The sequence below is a fragment of the Natator depressus genome, chromosome 21 (assembly GCF_965152275.1).
Source record: "Natator depressus isolate rNatDep1 chromosome 21, rNatDep2.hap1, whole genome shotgun sequence".
Lineage (NCBI taxonomy): Eukaryota > Metazoa > Chordata > Testudines > Cheloniidae > Natator > Natator depressus.
The window spans coordinates 2,362,789-2,379,907 of record NC_134254.1 but is presented as its reverse complement, the minus strand read 5'-3'; the positions used below and the strand labels follow the sequence as shown (position 1 = coordinate 2,379,907).

The following is a 17,119-nucleotide window of genomic DNA, read 5'->3' as shown; positions in this document are numbered from 1 at the left end:
CATATGGGAAGGATTTCTCGCAAGTTTCTCTGAGTCTACAGCCCTCTGAAGCTCATCCTAACTGTTCCAGATGTTTAGCAGGAATCAGTGCCCCCTAAATTAAATAAGTGTCAAACTTTCTGAAGTCAACATGAAAAAAATCCCATGACCACGTAAACGTTTTTACCGTGTTAATGAAAAATACCCACACAACGCAGCATGGATTGAGTAATATCAGCACACTGGCCACACACTTGGGTATTAGGTTTTGGCAAGACCCTCATGCCACTTACTCCCTGAAGCAATAGTGATTAGAGGCATTACGGAACACACTGACTCCTGGGTGCGAGGAAGACCACCAGAAACATTGCTTCTGTAGGCCTCCTATCTGAAGCTGATTTAAGGGACAGTTTTGAAAGTGACTTGGGTGTAACATTCTGGTCCCCGACTCTAAGGACACAAACAAAATAGCTAGGCTCTTCCACAGAATCTCTAAGCATATGGTACACTGGAAGCAGGTCAGCCTGGAGGACTAGTAACTGTGCAACATACTGCAACATAAGGGATCAAATGCTTGAGTCCTGATCTCTCTGGCAAAGAGGATCCGAGAGTGGTATAAAAGACGCAGGTCAGGCAGTAGGGAAGACTGCCTCTTTTCTGCTCACTCGCATGGACAACTCTGGTGAGGGGAGCAGCGCATTGACTGTGAAGGGCTGAAAAAACCAGTTAGCAGTGAAGGAACTAGGAGAGGTAAAAAAAGAGGTGCTCCTGGAGCTCACTTTGCCCCCAATACACAGAGCGGTTGTGTTTGTTCACGGATCAAAGCTGAGGTTTGAGGAATATCTGTCACATGCTCTATGTTAACACACACAATGGCAAACATGAATGTTTTTTAGGCATCATGACAAATGTGACTCACCATCATACTTCGCTAAAACTGCCTGGACATCGGCATACGCCTGTAATTCCAGCAGCGCCTCCAGAAGGTTTTCGTGAATATTCAACATACTAAGAAGTGGAAACTCTTTCATTAACTGCACATCAGAAAAGAGAAATACCTCCATTTTACTCAAACTTACCATAAGCGGGATCTGAAAACACAAAGCCTTTTGCCTTTATTTATTAAAATGGTAGTTTGGGCACAATAACCCCAAATATAAGACCAAAAAGAATCTAATTTAGCCAAATAAGATGTGTCTGGTATTTGTGCTTCAAATTATTCAAGGTCACAAAAGCCCAAAGAAATCAGCTTTTCTGTGGAAATCCAGAAAAAAAAGAGTTGATAAATAACCCATTTTAGGCCTTGTAATTCTTCCTGCCAATGCAACAGACACACTTACTTATATTCAATCTGTTAATCAAAGCAAGTAACCATAAATTGTTCCAAAATGCAATATCAGAACTGTATTCATTTTCCAGTGTTGTTTAGGTCACTGTTTCACATCCTTAATAAATTATCAGCTCTGAGCTGCTAACCCAAACCAGATGATAAATCTAATCACATTGTCCAATAAATTCAGCAAGGCATTTAGATAAAATAGAGTACATAAATATTCAATGCAATGGTTTCAAGAACTTAATATAATGACTGATGTTCCTTTTCATCCTATATTCTTCCCACCTCTCTCTGCCCCCCACCACCAAAGAGACCACAACAATTTTTTCTACATTCATCTGCTCAGTACACTTGTTTCCCAGGTGTTCACACAACGTGCTCCCCGCCTGACTTGGCTAGCTGCACAAAGTGGTTGGTTTGATCTATAATACATGCCTGTGTAAAAATAACTTACCATCCACCTTGGGCAAGTGAAAGAAATAAAGTGCCATAGTACGAAGCATACAGTTTAGCTACTTTAACAAGTTAATCATCAAGCCAAACAAAAGGGGAAATGGAAGGTAAAACTCTAAATACATTAGCCATATTATGTACATATATACTTCACAGATATCAAAAACTAAAATTTTGTTGAAAACATTCGTATCTCACTATGAAACTCAGTCAAAACCTAATTGTTCCATCCCCTCCACTGTGGTTACCCAAGTTGTTTACGTTTTATTTAAAATGACTTACATCTCTCATCATTTTTACTGCTTCTTTTATTCTTCCAAGTTTTCTTGCACACATGGCTAGTCTCCTTTTCACGTAAACCAACACATTGGTGTCTCTTCCTGAGTAACAAAATAAAACAATCTCCATTCTAAAAACTCACTTTCAATCTTTATTATGTTAAGATATGCTTAGTTGCAGAAAGGGAGTAATAAAAAAGGGCTGTGGGATGTGTTGTGGACATCTCTCTAATAGAGTGCCTAAAATGGCATGAGATGACATTCTCCAAGAGAGAATGCACACCACCCTTTCCCTAACCAGCAGCAGAGAGAAGAAGTAAGAGTATGGAATAATCACCTATACCTTCCCAGCCCAAATTCTGGCAGTGGTCCACCAAGACCAAACCCAGCAATTCACTTCAGTTTGGTTCCCAGTCATCATATGGCAAGAACTTTTGAGTTTCTTTCCATCTGTTGGGTGGGATAAAACTAGTGATGAACTGCACCATTAACGCTTACTAATCCTTCTATTATTCCCCACCACCAGAGTATCAGATCAAGACATTAAGATACACTGCCACAAGTTTGCAGAGGCCCACCAAGGCAGAGTGACATACGCTACTGTGATGACTACACGCTCTATCTGCTTTTTTATAGATTTACTCATATGAAGACCATATAAAATTCATACAGCATATCACGCTAAAGTGTAATTACAGAATAAGTACTAACAGCGATTCTCCTTATCTGGGTTTGGTGTTTCAACTGCTACCCTAAAAACAATCACATTTCTTTCATTTTGCTTTTGTGCTCAAACAGAAAAATCTGTTTAACTAGTCAGTGCCAAGGTGCTTACTAAGCTGCGCTTCATGCTGGGAGTTTTGGGGATGGCAGTGCTGAGATTTTCTGAAAACTGTTTCTCCTGCTTTTAGTGCCTGCTTAAAATACTTCTCAGCATCTGTAATAGTTGTTGCTTCTTCCTCGGCTAGGAGAACATATGCAGTGGCACAACTGTAATGGAAACAAAAACAAGAAAGCCACAAACTACTCAGACGGAAGTCAGTTGTAAGGATTTTTTGCACAAGAAAGTAACAACATCAAAGGTATCTACGGGTTTTGTCCTGTATGTAGTACTTGAAAGTTTATGAAAACCCATTACTAATGAATAAAAATTAAGTATGTAAGAATCCTTATCAAACACCCAGTGAAATACATGGTACCTAGCAGAGTATTCACTGGACTACAGTCAAGTGACAAGTGCTAGGAAAACAGAAGCCTTTACAGTTTTAAGAACTTAAGGTAAATGTCTCAAATGGAAAAATAAGTTTGTTGCAGCAAGGAAAATTATTTTCTCAAAAACAATGAAAAGGTAGCGTGACAATGTCGAAAATGGTCCTTTGTGGCCATGAAATCTGTAAGTCTGATTACAATGTTATTGGGAATCAGTAATGATATTGCAATAACAAGACTCCATATGAAGATGTACTTTGTTTCACCTCAAAATAAGTTTTTTCTCCTTGGGTACGTTATTTCTAGTGACCCAAAGACAGAAATGGCACAAATCAAACTAATGTACTCTTTTTAAAAATTAAAAGATACGCAGGCCAAAAGCTATCTTTTAATCAAACCTGAGCTAAGTGCTGCAATGTACTCCGACAGCCACGTTTATTTCTAATTGATGCATACAGGAAAACCCTCACACTATTCGAAGACATTCCTTCTTGCTAATTCTAAATTTAAACAAAAAGTGACAGTGTGTCCTGGGTAAAGCACTTTGTTTTTTTTATGCCAGAACTTAGATTTATGTTTATATTAATTTCAAACTTACTCATTATTTAACTCTAAAGCTTGATACGCTGCTTTGATTCGGGCTTGAGGGTTTCTCTCTCGCCATGCCTTCTGCATAACTGTTGGAAAAATGTTTTAAAACAGATCATGAACAGAAATGCTTATGTATGAAATATATAGTTAACCATCCATGAAAACTGGAGCTTTTTAAGAAGTTAACACTTAGGTTATTTATACATCAGCTCCACTTGACCAACAATCATTTGTACTCTGAGCTTGACTCTATTCTTCCCTCAGATGCATGCAGCAAAAGGAGATTTAAATCCTGAGGAAATCCTTCCACCACCAACAGAATATTATGACACATCTGATTAGATTACAAATTCCACTTAAAATGGGAATATCTGCAAGGAGATTATTCATTGTGATTTGCATATAAAATGGGTTTTAAATGAACATAGTTCCTGTGCACATACAGACTGGTGTACAATTACTCGATTGGTGCACACTGTTTTTTGCATGCACTGACAGCGGCCCTGGCACAGACCTGCATGAAATCCTAATTTTTGTTTTTTATTGACAATACTTTTCTTTTAAGGAAAGACATAATAAAAAAAATTATTGTTCTGGTGCAGTTTTGTGGTGTTAAATCCTTGAGTAAGTGCCTTCTCAAAGCTGTTATTTAACAGATTATACACGGTTAAGCAATCCCTTTTAAAGTTTGGGTTAGAAAGCAAGAGCAAATTCAAGTGGCATAACATGTTACAGCCAATTCAAAATATACTGTTACTGTTTATCATCTTGTTGAAAGGTGCTACGAAGCAGCTAAAAATACACAGAGATCAGAACATGCTCTTTATCTAAACTATGTTTGAATCTAGGAGGTTTGTCTGAATTATAATTTTCTGCAAAAGAATTACAGCAAGAGGAGGAGTGGGAAGAGAACCAATTCAGCACAGCACATCTCTGGACAACATCAGCCCGCATTATGAAAAAATGGAACCCAAATTTAAGAGCCCACTTTACCCAAAAGAAGGGCAATGTTCTTACCACTACCATTTCCTAGGCAGAATTAGAGTCTTCACACCCAACAGCATTTCTGAAAAGACTCCAAAACTGTTGGTTCATGGAACTGAATATCTGGCCTCGCTCAAGTTTGATAAGAAAAACTGGAGAATCTATACATGTTTCTTTTGGAACAAAAACTGCAACTGTCCAGTAAGAATAATGTGGAAAATATTTGAGTTTTCCTTTGGAAACAAAATATTAGTCTTGGCTTAAAAGACGAGACAATATACTCCATTTGTGCAACAAAAATACATTCCTCATATCAAACATGTCACCAGCTAGCTGACAGCTAACGCTTCCTGAACTTGACAAATTGATAAGAGTTAGCACCTCATCTGACAATAGCCAGGTAGGGCATACTAACTATACAAAAATGTTGTAACATTACAATACACTTAAAGAGACATGACTGTTCATTAGTTATGGCCCCAACTGTGAACTTCTTTAAAGACATTAAACTAGTGGAGAACACAGTCCAGGTTTTAAAAATATGTAATTAGGAAAAAACAATCCTGTAATGCCTAGTTTATGCATTATCCTACAATATTTGGTTTTCTAGATGCACAGCGAACCGAGACAACACAAGATCTCCCTTTTCACCAAACTGTGAAGCACTGTTTACCTCCATGATGTTGTAAATGTAATCAAAGGGAAAGTCCTGTGGGCTAGTTTAACAAGAAGCTGATTGAAGACAAACAAGGAAAGATGTTATTTTCAAACTTCTGAAATGTATTACAAACAACAAAGTAAACAAAAACAAGAGTCTCTCACCATATCCCTTAACAAATGTAATTCTGCAATCTATACTAAAACACCAACAAAGTTGCAACCACAGCTCTATTATATGACAAGAGTTTTAGTCCTGTATTCTGGATGCCAAACCATCTGGAGCTGAAAACTCATCAGATCTCAAGCTAAGCAGGGTTGGACACAGCCTGTTCAATGGGAGAACTCCAAGGAATGTCTAGGTCAGAGGTTCTCAAACCGTGGTCCATGAGCTCCATTCAGGTGGTCCATGAATAGTTCCCTCTAAGGTGCGTGCCTGGGCAGCCACACACAAGAGAATGAAGGGCCACCCACCTAATTAGTGGAGCCGCGCAGGCATGGCTCCACTAATTAGGTTCCTGGACCCTGGAGAAGACGCACATGTAAGTTGAAGTGGTGGCCTTGGGGGAAAAAGAGGGTTGGTGGGAGGGGACAGTGGGGTGAGAAGAGGGGGTGGGGGGAATTTGGGATGTGCAGGGCTGTGGCGGAGAGAGAAAGAGGCGACTTTCCCCAGATCCAGGGCTGCGGCGGCTGGGGAGAGATGGCCCTCCTTCCCAGCCCCAGCTAGAGAGGGCACATCCATTGCATTAGAAAGGTAAGACTACTGATATTAAAATATGAGTTGTGTGCTTTTATCTGTAGAACAAAAATAGTTAATTATTATGTTTTAATATAGCGCTTTCATCCAAAGTGCTTTACAATAGTTAGCTAACGGTACAAACAACATTTGGAAAGATCATTAAGTGATCTGCCGAGACCCTCAGCAATTTTCAAGTGGTTTGTGAAAAAAAAAGTTTGAGAACCACTGATCTAGGTGATGCAGGAAGCAGGCGCTCTCTTCTTTCTGAGTCAGTATTGAACTAATGACCAACCACAGTACTGAGGGCAGAATGCTGCTGAGGGGACCATTTTTCAGGAGATGAAACTACAATACTAAGCATGTCGTAGAGTCTAAAGCACCTTTTGCAAAAGCAGGAACATTTTCACAACTTACTATTTCATATACGCAACACACTGTCTTTAGTGTGTGTTTCATCCAAGGATCTGAGCATTTAGGCAAACATGAAGCCTCATCATACTCCTGTAAGTTACGTTAGCATTATCCCCATTTTATAGATGGGCAAACTGAGCCACAAGACAGGAAGTAACTTGCTCATAGTTACAAAGTGAGTCAATGGCAGAGTTTAGGAATCACTTTAAACCTCTAGACTGCACTCCCTATAGAACTCAGAAGTGTATCACTAAACATATATTTTGTACTCCCTAAATTGCTGAATTATGCAGTTATTGCTTTATAGGTTTCCAGTCAGTAGTTGGGATCACCTTAGGGTGAATATTTCCAATATACTTTAGATATTTCAACCATTCCATATTTCACACATACATCCCTGTTTTCATGCAGAAATAGCTAGTACCTGTATCTGAAGGCCGAAGAGAGTCTGTGTCACATGTGAAAAAGGTCTGATGATCCTGAGCAGACAAATTCATGTCATAATATGTAAGCGGTTCCTTCCCAGTCACCCACGTGTACCTTTAGCAAAAGGCAAGAAAAGTCTCAAAACATGTGTTGGTAACAGCTGTTACAGTGGGATGTCTGATGTCTTCAGAAACAGGGGCTAGCACTGAAGGATCATTTGTTACCTACATTTTCTAAAAATAAGATTGCAACACCAGTGTTCTGTACAGGTTGCCAGATGGCTTCCTGGCGATAAGGCAATGCATGAATTTTTAACCTAAAAGCCAAAATGGTTTGGCAACTGCCTGTTTGAGAAATGCCTCTATCCCTGTGCAACAGGGTCACAGTTATGGACAACGACAATGCTGAAGCTGAAACTACCGCTCTATAAAGGGAGTGTGGGGTTCCACTAGGGCGTTCTATATGACAGACTCTACTTCCAAACTCATTCCTCAAGCTTTGGAATGAAATAGCCCAAAGCTGTCAGCTTTCAGGGCATGCTGCAAAGCTCAAATCTTTACAAGTTTGCAGATATTTTAGAATTTTGGAGAAAGAGGGTTGCGATGAGCACTAGAACAGCTGTTTCTTTGCTTTGGGGAAGCTACAGAGTTTACTTTGTTTACAAGAATATTTGAATTTCTAATATGGGATGAAGGTGCCTAGAGCTCTGGAGAGATATTTTTTAAGTGTAGGACTGGTATAAATCCCAACAATTACCCATGATGCTCTTTGGATCTCACTATTATTTCCAAGAAGTGCAAGGATGAGAGCTCTGGCAACAAGTTAAAAAGGTGTGTGTAGGCTCTAAGTTCATTTCAACAATTGCTTGTTATACTGAAAATAAAATGAAATTAATACCTGCTATATTCTGCTCCTCTGAAAAGATTAAGAGGGTTTCTCCATACTTTGCACTCTGCAAAATGAAAGAGCACTACTTCAAGTTTGAATAAAGTTCCAAAATTAATCCCAAAAAAAGAACAGGAATACTTGTGGCACCTTAGAGACTAACAAATTTATTTGAGCATAAGCTTTCGTGGGCTGCAGCCCACTTCATCAGATGCATGCAGTGGAAAATACAGTAGGACGATTTTATATACACAGAGAACATGAAACAATGGGTGTTACCATCACTCTCCTTATAGTGTGTATGGCTAACACCCATTGTTTCATGTTCTCTGTGAATATAAAATTGTCCTACTGTATTTTCCACTGCATGCATCCGATCAAGTGGGCTGCAGCCCACGAAAGCTTATGCTCAAATAAATTTGTTAGTCTCTAAGGTGCCACAAGTCCTCCTGTTCTTTTTGTGGATACGGAACACGGCTGCTACTCTGAAAATTAATCCCGTGTCTTTAAACAGCTACAGCCCTTTCTGTAAAATCCACATAACTTCAATTCATTCCCTGATCACTTCCTGCTGGACATGACTTGTGCAAAGCCAGAGGTTTCCAGCACTCCTGTCATACAAAAGCACTTGGGAAGAAGGTTAAACACTGTACGAGAATAACCGGAGCAATGCTCAAATTGTGTAATTTTGGAGCCTGCAAACCGTAAAATGTTGGTGTCTGCAAAAGCCTGGTATTACTGGGACAATTCAGTGGTGTGTTCCAGTCTATTTTTTGCATTCAAGCTGTGTATTAATCCCTTGACTTAAACTCTTATTTCTAATCATTATGTAACATACTAGGCAATACATAGGTTCCTTCTTTCAGCAGTTCTAACAAATGCAACGGTATTCACAAAGCAATTCCGGATTTTACTTCACTGATTTCCATCATCATTTCTCTTTACTTCTGCAACTCTCTCGTACTGATGGTCCCAAATGAGAGAACATCTTTCTCTGATTGTTACTATAGGCACTAACGTGAAGCCAAGACCATTCTAAGACAGAAATCCAACTAGTTTGAACAAATCTTTCTGGGTTTAGGGGAGACACTTAACATGTCCCTGCAAAGCCAAAAGTTAGAAGGAATTACCTGACAAACTCTGCCTGTTTGTCTCGTTTTCTCCGTTGTTGTCTGAAAAACCTGGCACCGGAGGACTATTCTCTACTCCTCCAATGAGCGGCCTCAAATGGCTCACAGACACCTGCTCAATGAAAGAGGTGCCATATTTTTGGAAGTACCACCATTCGAATATCTGCAATGGGAACAAGAGAAATATTGCACCCAAGTGTTTCACTGGACAACAAGTTTCCAGTATTCACAATAGACATGAAACAATAATGTGAGCCATGTGGACATCCCTTTGCAACTGATTACAGACACTATTTATCTATATAAAATATTGTTAATTTTTATATCTCCTTCCACTAAACAAGAGAGACATGGGGCTCTCCATACAATGTAGGAAGAAAAAACATTACGAAATTTGTCAGATTTTAGCCTAATAATGGATCATCATCCACAAAAGTATGCTAACTTCTGAAGCAATTACAGCAAATAAGGTGTCTGGATCCTGCAGCCCTTACTTTAGCACATAGCCAAAGGGACTTACCCCTGGAAGTAAGGACTACATGACTGGACCTAGCTTTGGGTTTCATTCTTCCAAATTCACTTTTTTTGCCCATTTTGTATCACCTGCAATATGCTTTGTTGATAGCCTGTGAGAGTCCAGGGAGGGAAGTCATTTAGTTCATTTATGAGATGCTGAAGGTTAAGAGTGTTATTTCTTTCCTCTTTCCTCCTGTAGGCCTTATGAGGCATTTATATGTAATGATCTCCGGGAGTTTCAGTAGAGGACCACCCTAGACCAATTCATCTGGGTATTTCCATCAGCATGAAGAGAGAAGTTACATTTGAATACACGGCATTCCTATTGTGCAATGTTGCAATAACTCATCCATTTTAAATGTCAACAAAAAAATCCACTTTTTTCTTTAAAGCGGGGATTTTTCTGTATCTTAATTATGTAAAATGACTAGGGCAAACAACATCATCCATCTCCTTCTTAAACAGCTCTTCCCAAATCCCCCATTCAGTACTCACAAACCACATTCTTCCTGCAGCGATGGTAAACAAATTGCTTCCTTCACATTAAAAAAAGATTTTTCTTTTCTTTTAACTTTAGCCACACAAAATGTCTGCTAAACACAGCTTCAGCATATTCTGGTAACTGTGTGTGATGTCTGACAGTGAAAGAATGTTCCTAAAGGCCCTTATCCTGCAACCAGATCTGCCCACACAGATCTGACTGCAGGATCAGAGCCTGATATCTCAGACGGCTAAAGATCTATCAGAGTTCAGCAAGAATAATTTCTTTTATAGCCCAAACACTCTCCCACACCAGCCTCTCTTTAGTGTAACTTTTTAGTGAACTTAGTGCTTGTGAAACATCCAGAAAAGCTTTCACCCTCCAAGGCAGTCAATTTGTCCAAAGAACACGTGCAATGTGGCAGCAGTGCAAGCCTTCTCTGCGCGCACCACCCACGACTTGAAGGGACCGCTTCCCACGGTGAGAGAGGTGGTCAGTTTTCGTGGTCTGGCTGCTGCGACGGCCAATGAGAGAGTACCAGCTGTGGCAGTGGCTTTGTAATGCAAACTATCCATTGGGAAAGGGACTGAGTTTCCCTCTTTAAAACACAGGAAATTATGTGCAATTTTGAAGGTTGAGATTCAATTAGCACAAAATTCAGAGTTAAGGTTGTTGTGGGAACCATAGCTATACCCTCTTCAGGTAACAATGGATAGAGTCCTGTGAACCAGAAACTACTGAGGCGCCTTCGTTTCTTTTACAGTATAAGGACACCACCTAGAGACTGGTCAGAGAACAGGAGGGTTTCTTGCATCCTCACTTTAACAAGAGACATGCAAAAGCTCTAGTGAGAAGAGGAATCTACTTACAAATATCAGTCCAGATATAAGAGATGAAGTCCCTGTAAGTGCAACGTAGAATTTTGGAGTCAAAGTGCTTAAGAACACAGTCACTGTTAAGAGGGAAGAACAGCACAGTCAATAGGCAGAACTAGAAAATTCCAAATGTGTTTGAAAGCAACATAAACAACCATATATAGCGCACTACACACACATACACACACCAAAATTGCTTAGGTTTTGCAAGGGCCTTGGTAGTTTCACAGATGGAAGAGTACAGCAAGCAGAAAGATGTTAGTTAAAAGAAGATACTGTATCAAATACAGCTTGTGTTTGCAATCAGAACGATTCTATACAAATCCTTTGACCAGACATCAAAATTGTAATGCTCTCACTACACCAACAGATCTTAACAGTTGCATGATTATTGAATGAGTAAATAATTTTGACAGACCATATGTTTTATTGTAATTTAGAAGTGAGCTATATTATTTTGATACAAGTTTCTATTAAGTCTTAGCAAGTAAAATGATCAGAAGTTCTGTTTTAAAAAGGCACATAGAATCAATAATCAACCAACAATAAATAGGTGCTGCTAGATCCCAAATATTAAAAAAGGCACAACAAAACAAAGAGTGCACCAAAAGTTATTATGTTCAAATACATTGTACTGTGTAGATTTACACAGACTTCCATTCCTTGGTATTTACAGAACAGAAGAAACCTCTTCAATGTTACCACCCTGAGTGAATCTCACATTTCCAAGTAAGAAAGGCACGTTTGGTCTGAGTTGTTCTACTAATCCACTGCAGGAAGCAGTAACAGAGGAAACTGGAAACATATAGCACCACCAACCGGAGTGTTACATAACAGAGAGAGCCTCTGTTTCCAATGTCCAATATTTACTGCAGGCTGAGCATATGTTGAGTTTAATACTGCAGGTTGAAAATGGGCTTCTGAGAAAACCTGAAAATCTAATTTAAACAGTGGCCAACAGCTAAATGGAAAAACAGACCCAAGAAACATCCAGCTTTACCTTTGAAAAGAAACTAGTACACATGCAGGAAGAGTGACAATAGTCACGTTGGAATCACAGCAAGGGTTGCAAGCAGAAAATGAACTCTCTGTTAGATGAGGATGCTATTACAGTAACATAGTGTAATTTCTCTAACTATCATAAAATCCTGAATTCAACTTCACACCAAAATGTTGGAATGCTAATTCCTCAATAAGTAAATATGCTCCTGGGAAGAGAAGAATTCATTTTAAATAGATTAACAGACAGAAAAACAACAATACAATCATCAGGGTATTTTAAAAGAGGAGGGGCAGGAAGGAAAGAACATATGTAATTTTCACTGGAAAGTCACAAGCCAGAATCAGAGTGCATAACATCAAAACTTTTTTTGCACAAATAATCCATCTTTTACAGCTGTGGAGAGAGACACTAAATATACTGACTACCTAGCCATTGGCTAAAGAAAACTGAGGCAATCATCTATTGCAGACTTTTCCGGAAGAGTTAATTTTAAGGAGCAGGCCCACCACCTTCACAGCATAAATCTATTTAACCAGCCACTGATCCGCAGTAAAGGAGAAATAGAAGAAAGAAACATCTGATGACAGCAAGTCTGAAGCCTATGTAGTTCAGCAATAAGTGTCATGGTCTAGTGTCCCTTCAGTTTTTAAACGATACTTGTGGCCACTGCAGTTTCACCAAATCTTTACCTATTTCTAGATCTTTATCTAGAAAACCATATTGTTCTCGGAAATGTGACAAAAAGACCGATTTGAACACTAGACCAAATTTGTGTTAAATTCCCACAGCTCAGAGAATCTTACAGACTCAAGAAAAATATCAATTTTCATCTCATCTTCTCACCCACCTGCAATAAAGCAGACTAAAGATCCCCTTTGTGGGACCAGCTGGGGTGTAGTGTTGAGTTATTCCAGAGCACGCCCAACCACAGGTGACATTCCAAACTGAGCTGAAATGATGGATATAAGGTAACCAAAACCTTCAAACTGACGGTGGCACAACCAAAGAACATGGCCTAACAGTCACCAGCCACCATTCCAATACCAGAACATTTGTATTACCAAAGGGTTATCCACCATCTCCCAAATAACTCAAAACCAGGGCCAGAAGGGACATTTCCAGTTGCATCAAACAAAACATACAATATTGACAAACCGCAGAGGAAATTTTAATTTCTGAACATCTCTAGGATTTGTTGAGTGAATTTCAAAGCACTGAGCTTGAGATGCTAGCCAGTATTCCATAGCGTATCATTACCTAAGCCCCAGTAAAATCCTTCTAATTGACGTAGTTCATACGAAATAAACTTGCCAATTAAACCATCAACCCAACTCTTCCCAGGCCAAAAGTAAACCATGGCAGTAGGAGATATTCACTTTTATTTCTTGAACTGCTTTTTACATAAGCATTGTACAAAGTATTAGAACATTTTCAAAATCTACATGAAGGTAAATGTGTCTTGTATGATAGCCACAAAAAAGAGCCAGGAAGCAGTCATCAGTGGAGGGACACAAAAACCTTGTCTACACTAACAAGTTACCCACTGTTAAAGGATTTATGCAACAACTGCAGTTGAAACAACACTGAACACAACTTAACTGCAAGTTCAACCAAGAACAAACCACACTAAGGATAATTTTGGAAACTGAAATTGGGCATTTTTGTTAGGCAAGGCAGAAATTGGAAGTTAGTACCAGAAAGCTCTAATTCACAATGATTAATGTTATGAGACTGTAAATATTAACAAAAGGGTGAGTGACTGCATCAGATGAATCTTGCTGAATCTGTTCCTTAGCAAGTGCCTTGTGCAATTTATTAAGGAGCTCATTAGGGAAAGGCCAAGGCTTGCTGAGTTTGTTTCCAAAATTAAGGGTGACAGTAATAATTAGTATCTCTAAATAGATAGCAGCTCCAATCCATCCAAGAATTTCCAAGTATTTTACAAGTGTTATTATACAGCACTTGAAATGTTTATAAACACCAAATGTCTAGGAAGGAGCTAATACAAAAAGATGAGGCTTGAACCACACCCAACAAGAGGTGTTAAGGCACCAACCCCATTCCAGCAGCTGGAGAGCATACTGAGCTTCTTTCCAAACGCTCATACCTGGACATTCGCTCAGGAGGTTCCATCTTTGGTATCAGCCTCTGGCTAATAACTAACTAATAAACCTGAAGAGTGAAGCTTTTTCCCATTTTCCCCTGGCTCCTGGAAGACAAGAGAGCTTTCTCCCTTATCTCCACTGCTAATTGCAGCATCCTCTGTAAGATGCTGTCCAGAACCCTATGGGCTGAAATGAAACTCAGATTGGGTCAATTTCACCCAGTTTGGACATCATCAACTTGAAATGCTTTCCTCTGAAGGGGAAAAAAAAGTGTGAAAGCAGTTACAATTCCTCCACCTGCCTGAGTCTCCCTGAAAATTTTGTCATGTTGGAGTCACATATTCCAACTTTTTAAAAAAAAATTCTTCCATGCTGATGTATGAAAGATCCACACAAAGAAAACTGTACACAAAAAGCTGCCAAATGCACAGAGTAAACACAGTAGAAAATAAGAGGAAAAGCATTGTTTCTTCTAGACTCTTTCAATTCTAGACATGTTAAATGTTACTTGAAACAATAATAGGTAGAGCCCTACTAAATTCATGGCCATGAAAAACAAGTCACGGACCGTGAAATCTGGTCTTTTATGTGCTTTTACCCTATACTATACAGATTTCCCGGGGTAGACCAGCATTTCTCAAACTGGGGGTCCTGACCCAAAAGGGAGTTGCAGGGGGGTCACAAAGTTATTTTAGGGAGATTGTGGTATTGCCACCCTTACTTCTGCACTGCTGCAAGAGGCAGCGCTGCCTTTCCAGCTGGGCAGCCAGAGAGCAGTGGCTGTTGGCCAGGCTCCCAGCTCGGAAGGCAGCGCCCCGCCAGCAGCAGTGCGGAAGTAAGGGTGGCACAACCCTCCCTACAATAACCTGGTGACCCCCGCCAACTCCTTTTTGGGTCAGGACCCCTACAATTACAACACTGTGAAATTTCAGATTTAAATAGCTGAAAACATGAAATTTACGATTTTAAAAATCCTATGACTGTGAAATTGACCAAAATGGAGGGCAACTTTGGTAGGGCCCTAATAAGGGGTAAGACATTTTTAAACAGAAGGGTTGGTGTCCTCGCAAGTATCATGCCCAAGCCAACATACAGAGCACATGAAACTAGCAGTATTTTTATTTCCAGTAGTGCCCACGTGTAATTAACAACCAGACCAAAAACGCTGAAGAACTGACAGTCTATCCTCTGCTTCAGAAAAGCAAAGGTCTCTTCCTGCTCCACTTTTCTGGGCTGCACTTGACAGTCTGCTGTACCTGGTTTATTTATAATGAGCACTAACAAAACAAAGAACAAATCCCAATTACTTCTAGATTTTGACAAGATTAGAAGAAAAAAATTATTTCTTCCCCACCCACCCTGTTTGTTTACTATGTGCACTTGACAGTTTTGTGAACGCTACAATCAGTGTCATTACTTGGGGGGGATCTTTCACAAATCAAGGGGTGGGGCGGTAAAAAACCATAAATGTGACTGTAAAACCATGACAACTATCAAGCAGCCTCAGCAGTCAGGCGCAGGAGGAGCAAGCTGAGAGGAACCTGGGGCTGACATAACTTTAAAACTTACTTTTATTTGGAGTTAATGACATTTCTCATGATTGGTGGTGCATCAGAAACCTCTTCTGGGCCCATGGGAAATTGTGCAAAGGGGTCAGAAACCAAAAGCAACTACCTACAGGTAATATACCCTTCTGCCTACACCACAGCCACCCCTCACCCCCCCAAAGTGTTCCCTCAGCCCCAGGGAACCCCCGCCCCTCCCCGAGAACCCACCCCACCCGCAGGGAGCCCCCACAGCCCTGGGGAAACCTTCCCCCCCCAACGTGTACCTTCAGCCCCAGGGAACCCCCGCCCCTCCCCGAGAACCCACCCCACCCGCAGGGAGCCCCCACAGCCCTGGGGAAACCTCTCCCCCCCCAACGTGTACCTTCAGCCCCAGGGAACCCCCGCCCCTCCCCGAGAACCCACCCCACCCGCAGGGAGCCCCCACAGCCCTGGGGAAACCTCCTTCCCCCCCAACGTGTACCTTCAGCCCCAGGGAACCCCCGCCCCTCCCCGAGAACCCACCCCACCCGCAGGGAGCCCCCACAGCCCTGGGGAAACCTCCTTCCCCCCCAACGTGTTCCCTCAGCCCCAGAGAACCCCCGCCCCTCCCCGAGAACCCACCCCACCCGCAGGGAGCCCCCACAGCCCTGGGGAAACCTCTCCCCCCCCCCAACGTGTTCCCTCAGCCCCAGGGAACCCCCGCCCCTCCCCGAGAACCCACCCCACCCGCAGGGAGCCCCCACAGCCCTGGGGAAACCTCTCCCCCCCCCAACGTGTTCCCTCAGCCCCAGGGAACCCCCGCCCCTCCCCGAGAACCCACCCCACCCGCAGGGAGCCCCCACAGCCCTGGGGAAACCTTCCCCCCCCAACGTGTTCCCTCAGCCCCAGGGAACCCCCGCCCCTCCCCGAGAACCCACCCCACCCGCAGGGAGCCCCCACAGCCCTGGGGAAACCTCCCCCCCAGCCCCCGCACACCTGCCCTGGGGAGCCCTCGCCCCCCCGGCCCCGCCTCTCACCGGCCGCCAGGTTGTCCCGGAGCCGGAGCGGGACCCGCAGCCAGTAGAGGAGCCCGAGCGCCGCCAGCAGCCCCAGCGCCCGAGCCCAGGGCACGGCGGCCAGCCCGGCCCCCCGCCGCCGCAGCCGCTCCCACCGCCCGGGGGCGCAGGGCGAGCCCTCAGGCTGCGCGGCCGGAGCCGCCTCCCCGCCGCCGCCGTCCGCCATGGCCGCGCCGCCGGGGCCGGAGCGCAGCGCTCGGCCGCGCGCGCGGGGGCGTCCCCGCCGCAGACGGACTGGGCTGCGCGCGCGCTGCGCTCGGCGGGGTCCGCGCGCTGCGCCTGCGGCTGCTGGCTCCTCCTGGGGACTCGGGTGCATGTAGCACTGGGGGTGCGTGCCCTGCTCGGGGACTGCGGGGGGTGGGGGAGCCCTACACTGATTTGGGACACACACAGTACTGGGGGTGCGTGCCCTGCTCGGGGACTGCGGCGGGGTGGGGGTGTCCTACACTGATTTGGGAC

At 42.5% G+C, this 17,119-nt stretch overlaps 1 protein-coding gene across 1 annotated transcript in view; it reads right to left on the bottom strand.

Annotated features, from left to right (window-relative positions):
• The window catches only part of ST7L (suppression of tumorigenicity 7 like), a 31,914-nt gene extending 15,088 nt beyond the window's left edge, over window positions 1-16,826 (bottom strand). Inside the window, 9 exon segments of the mRNA XM_074936256.1 lie at window positions 899-1,013; window positions 2,051-2,148; window positions 2,882-3,036; window positions 3,854-3,932; window positions 7,062-7,177; window positions 7,961-8,015; window positions 9,079-9,241; window positions 10,945-11,027; window positions 16,622-16,826. Of these exon segments, the coding sequence (XP_074792357.1) occupies window positions 899-1,013; window positions 2,051-2,148; window positions 2,882-3,036; window positions 3,854-3,932; window positions 7,062-7,177; window positions 7,961-8,015; window positions 9,079-9,241; window positions 10,945-11,027; window positions 16,622-16,826 (1,069 nt within the window).
• Between the last annotated feature and the right edge of the window lie 293 nt (window positions 16,827-17,119).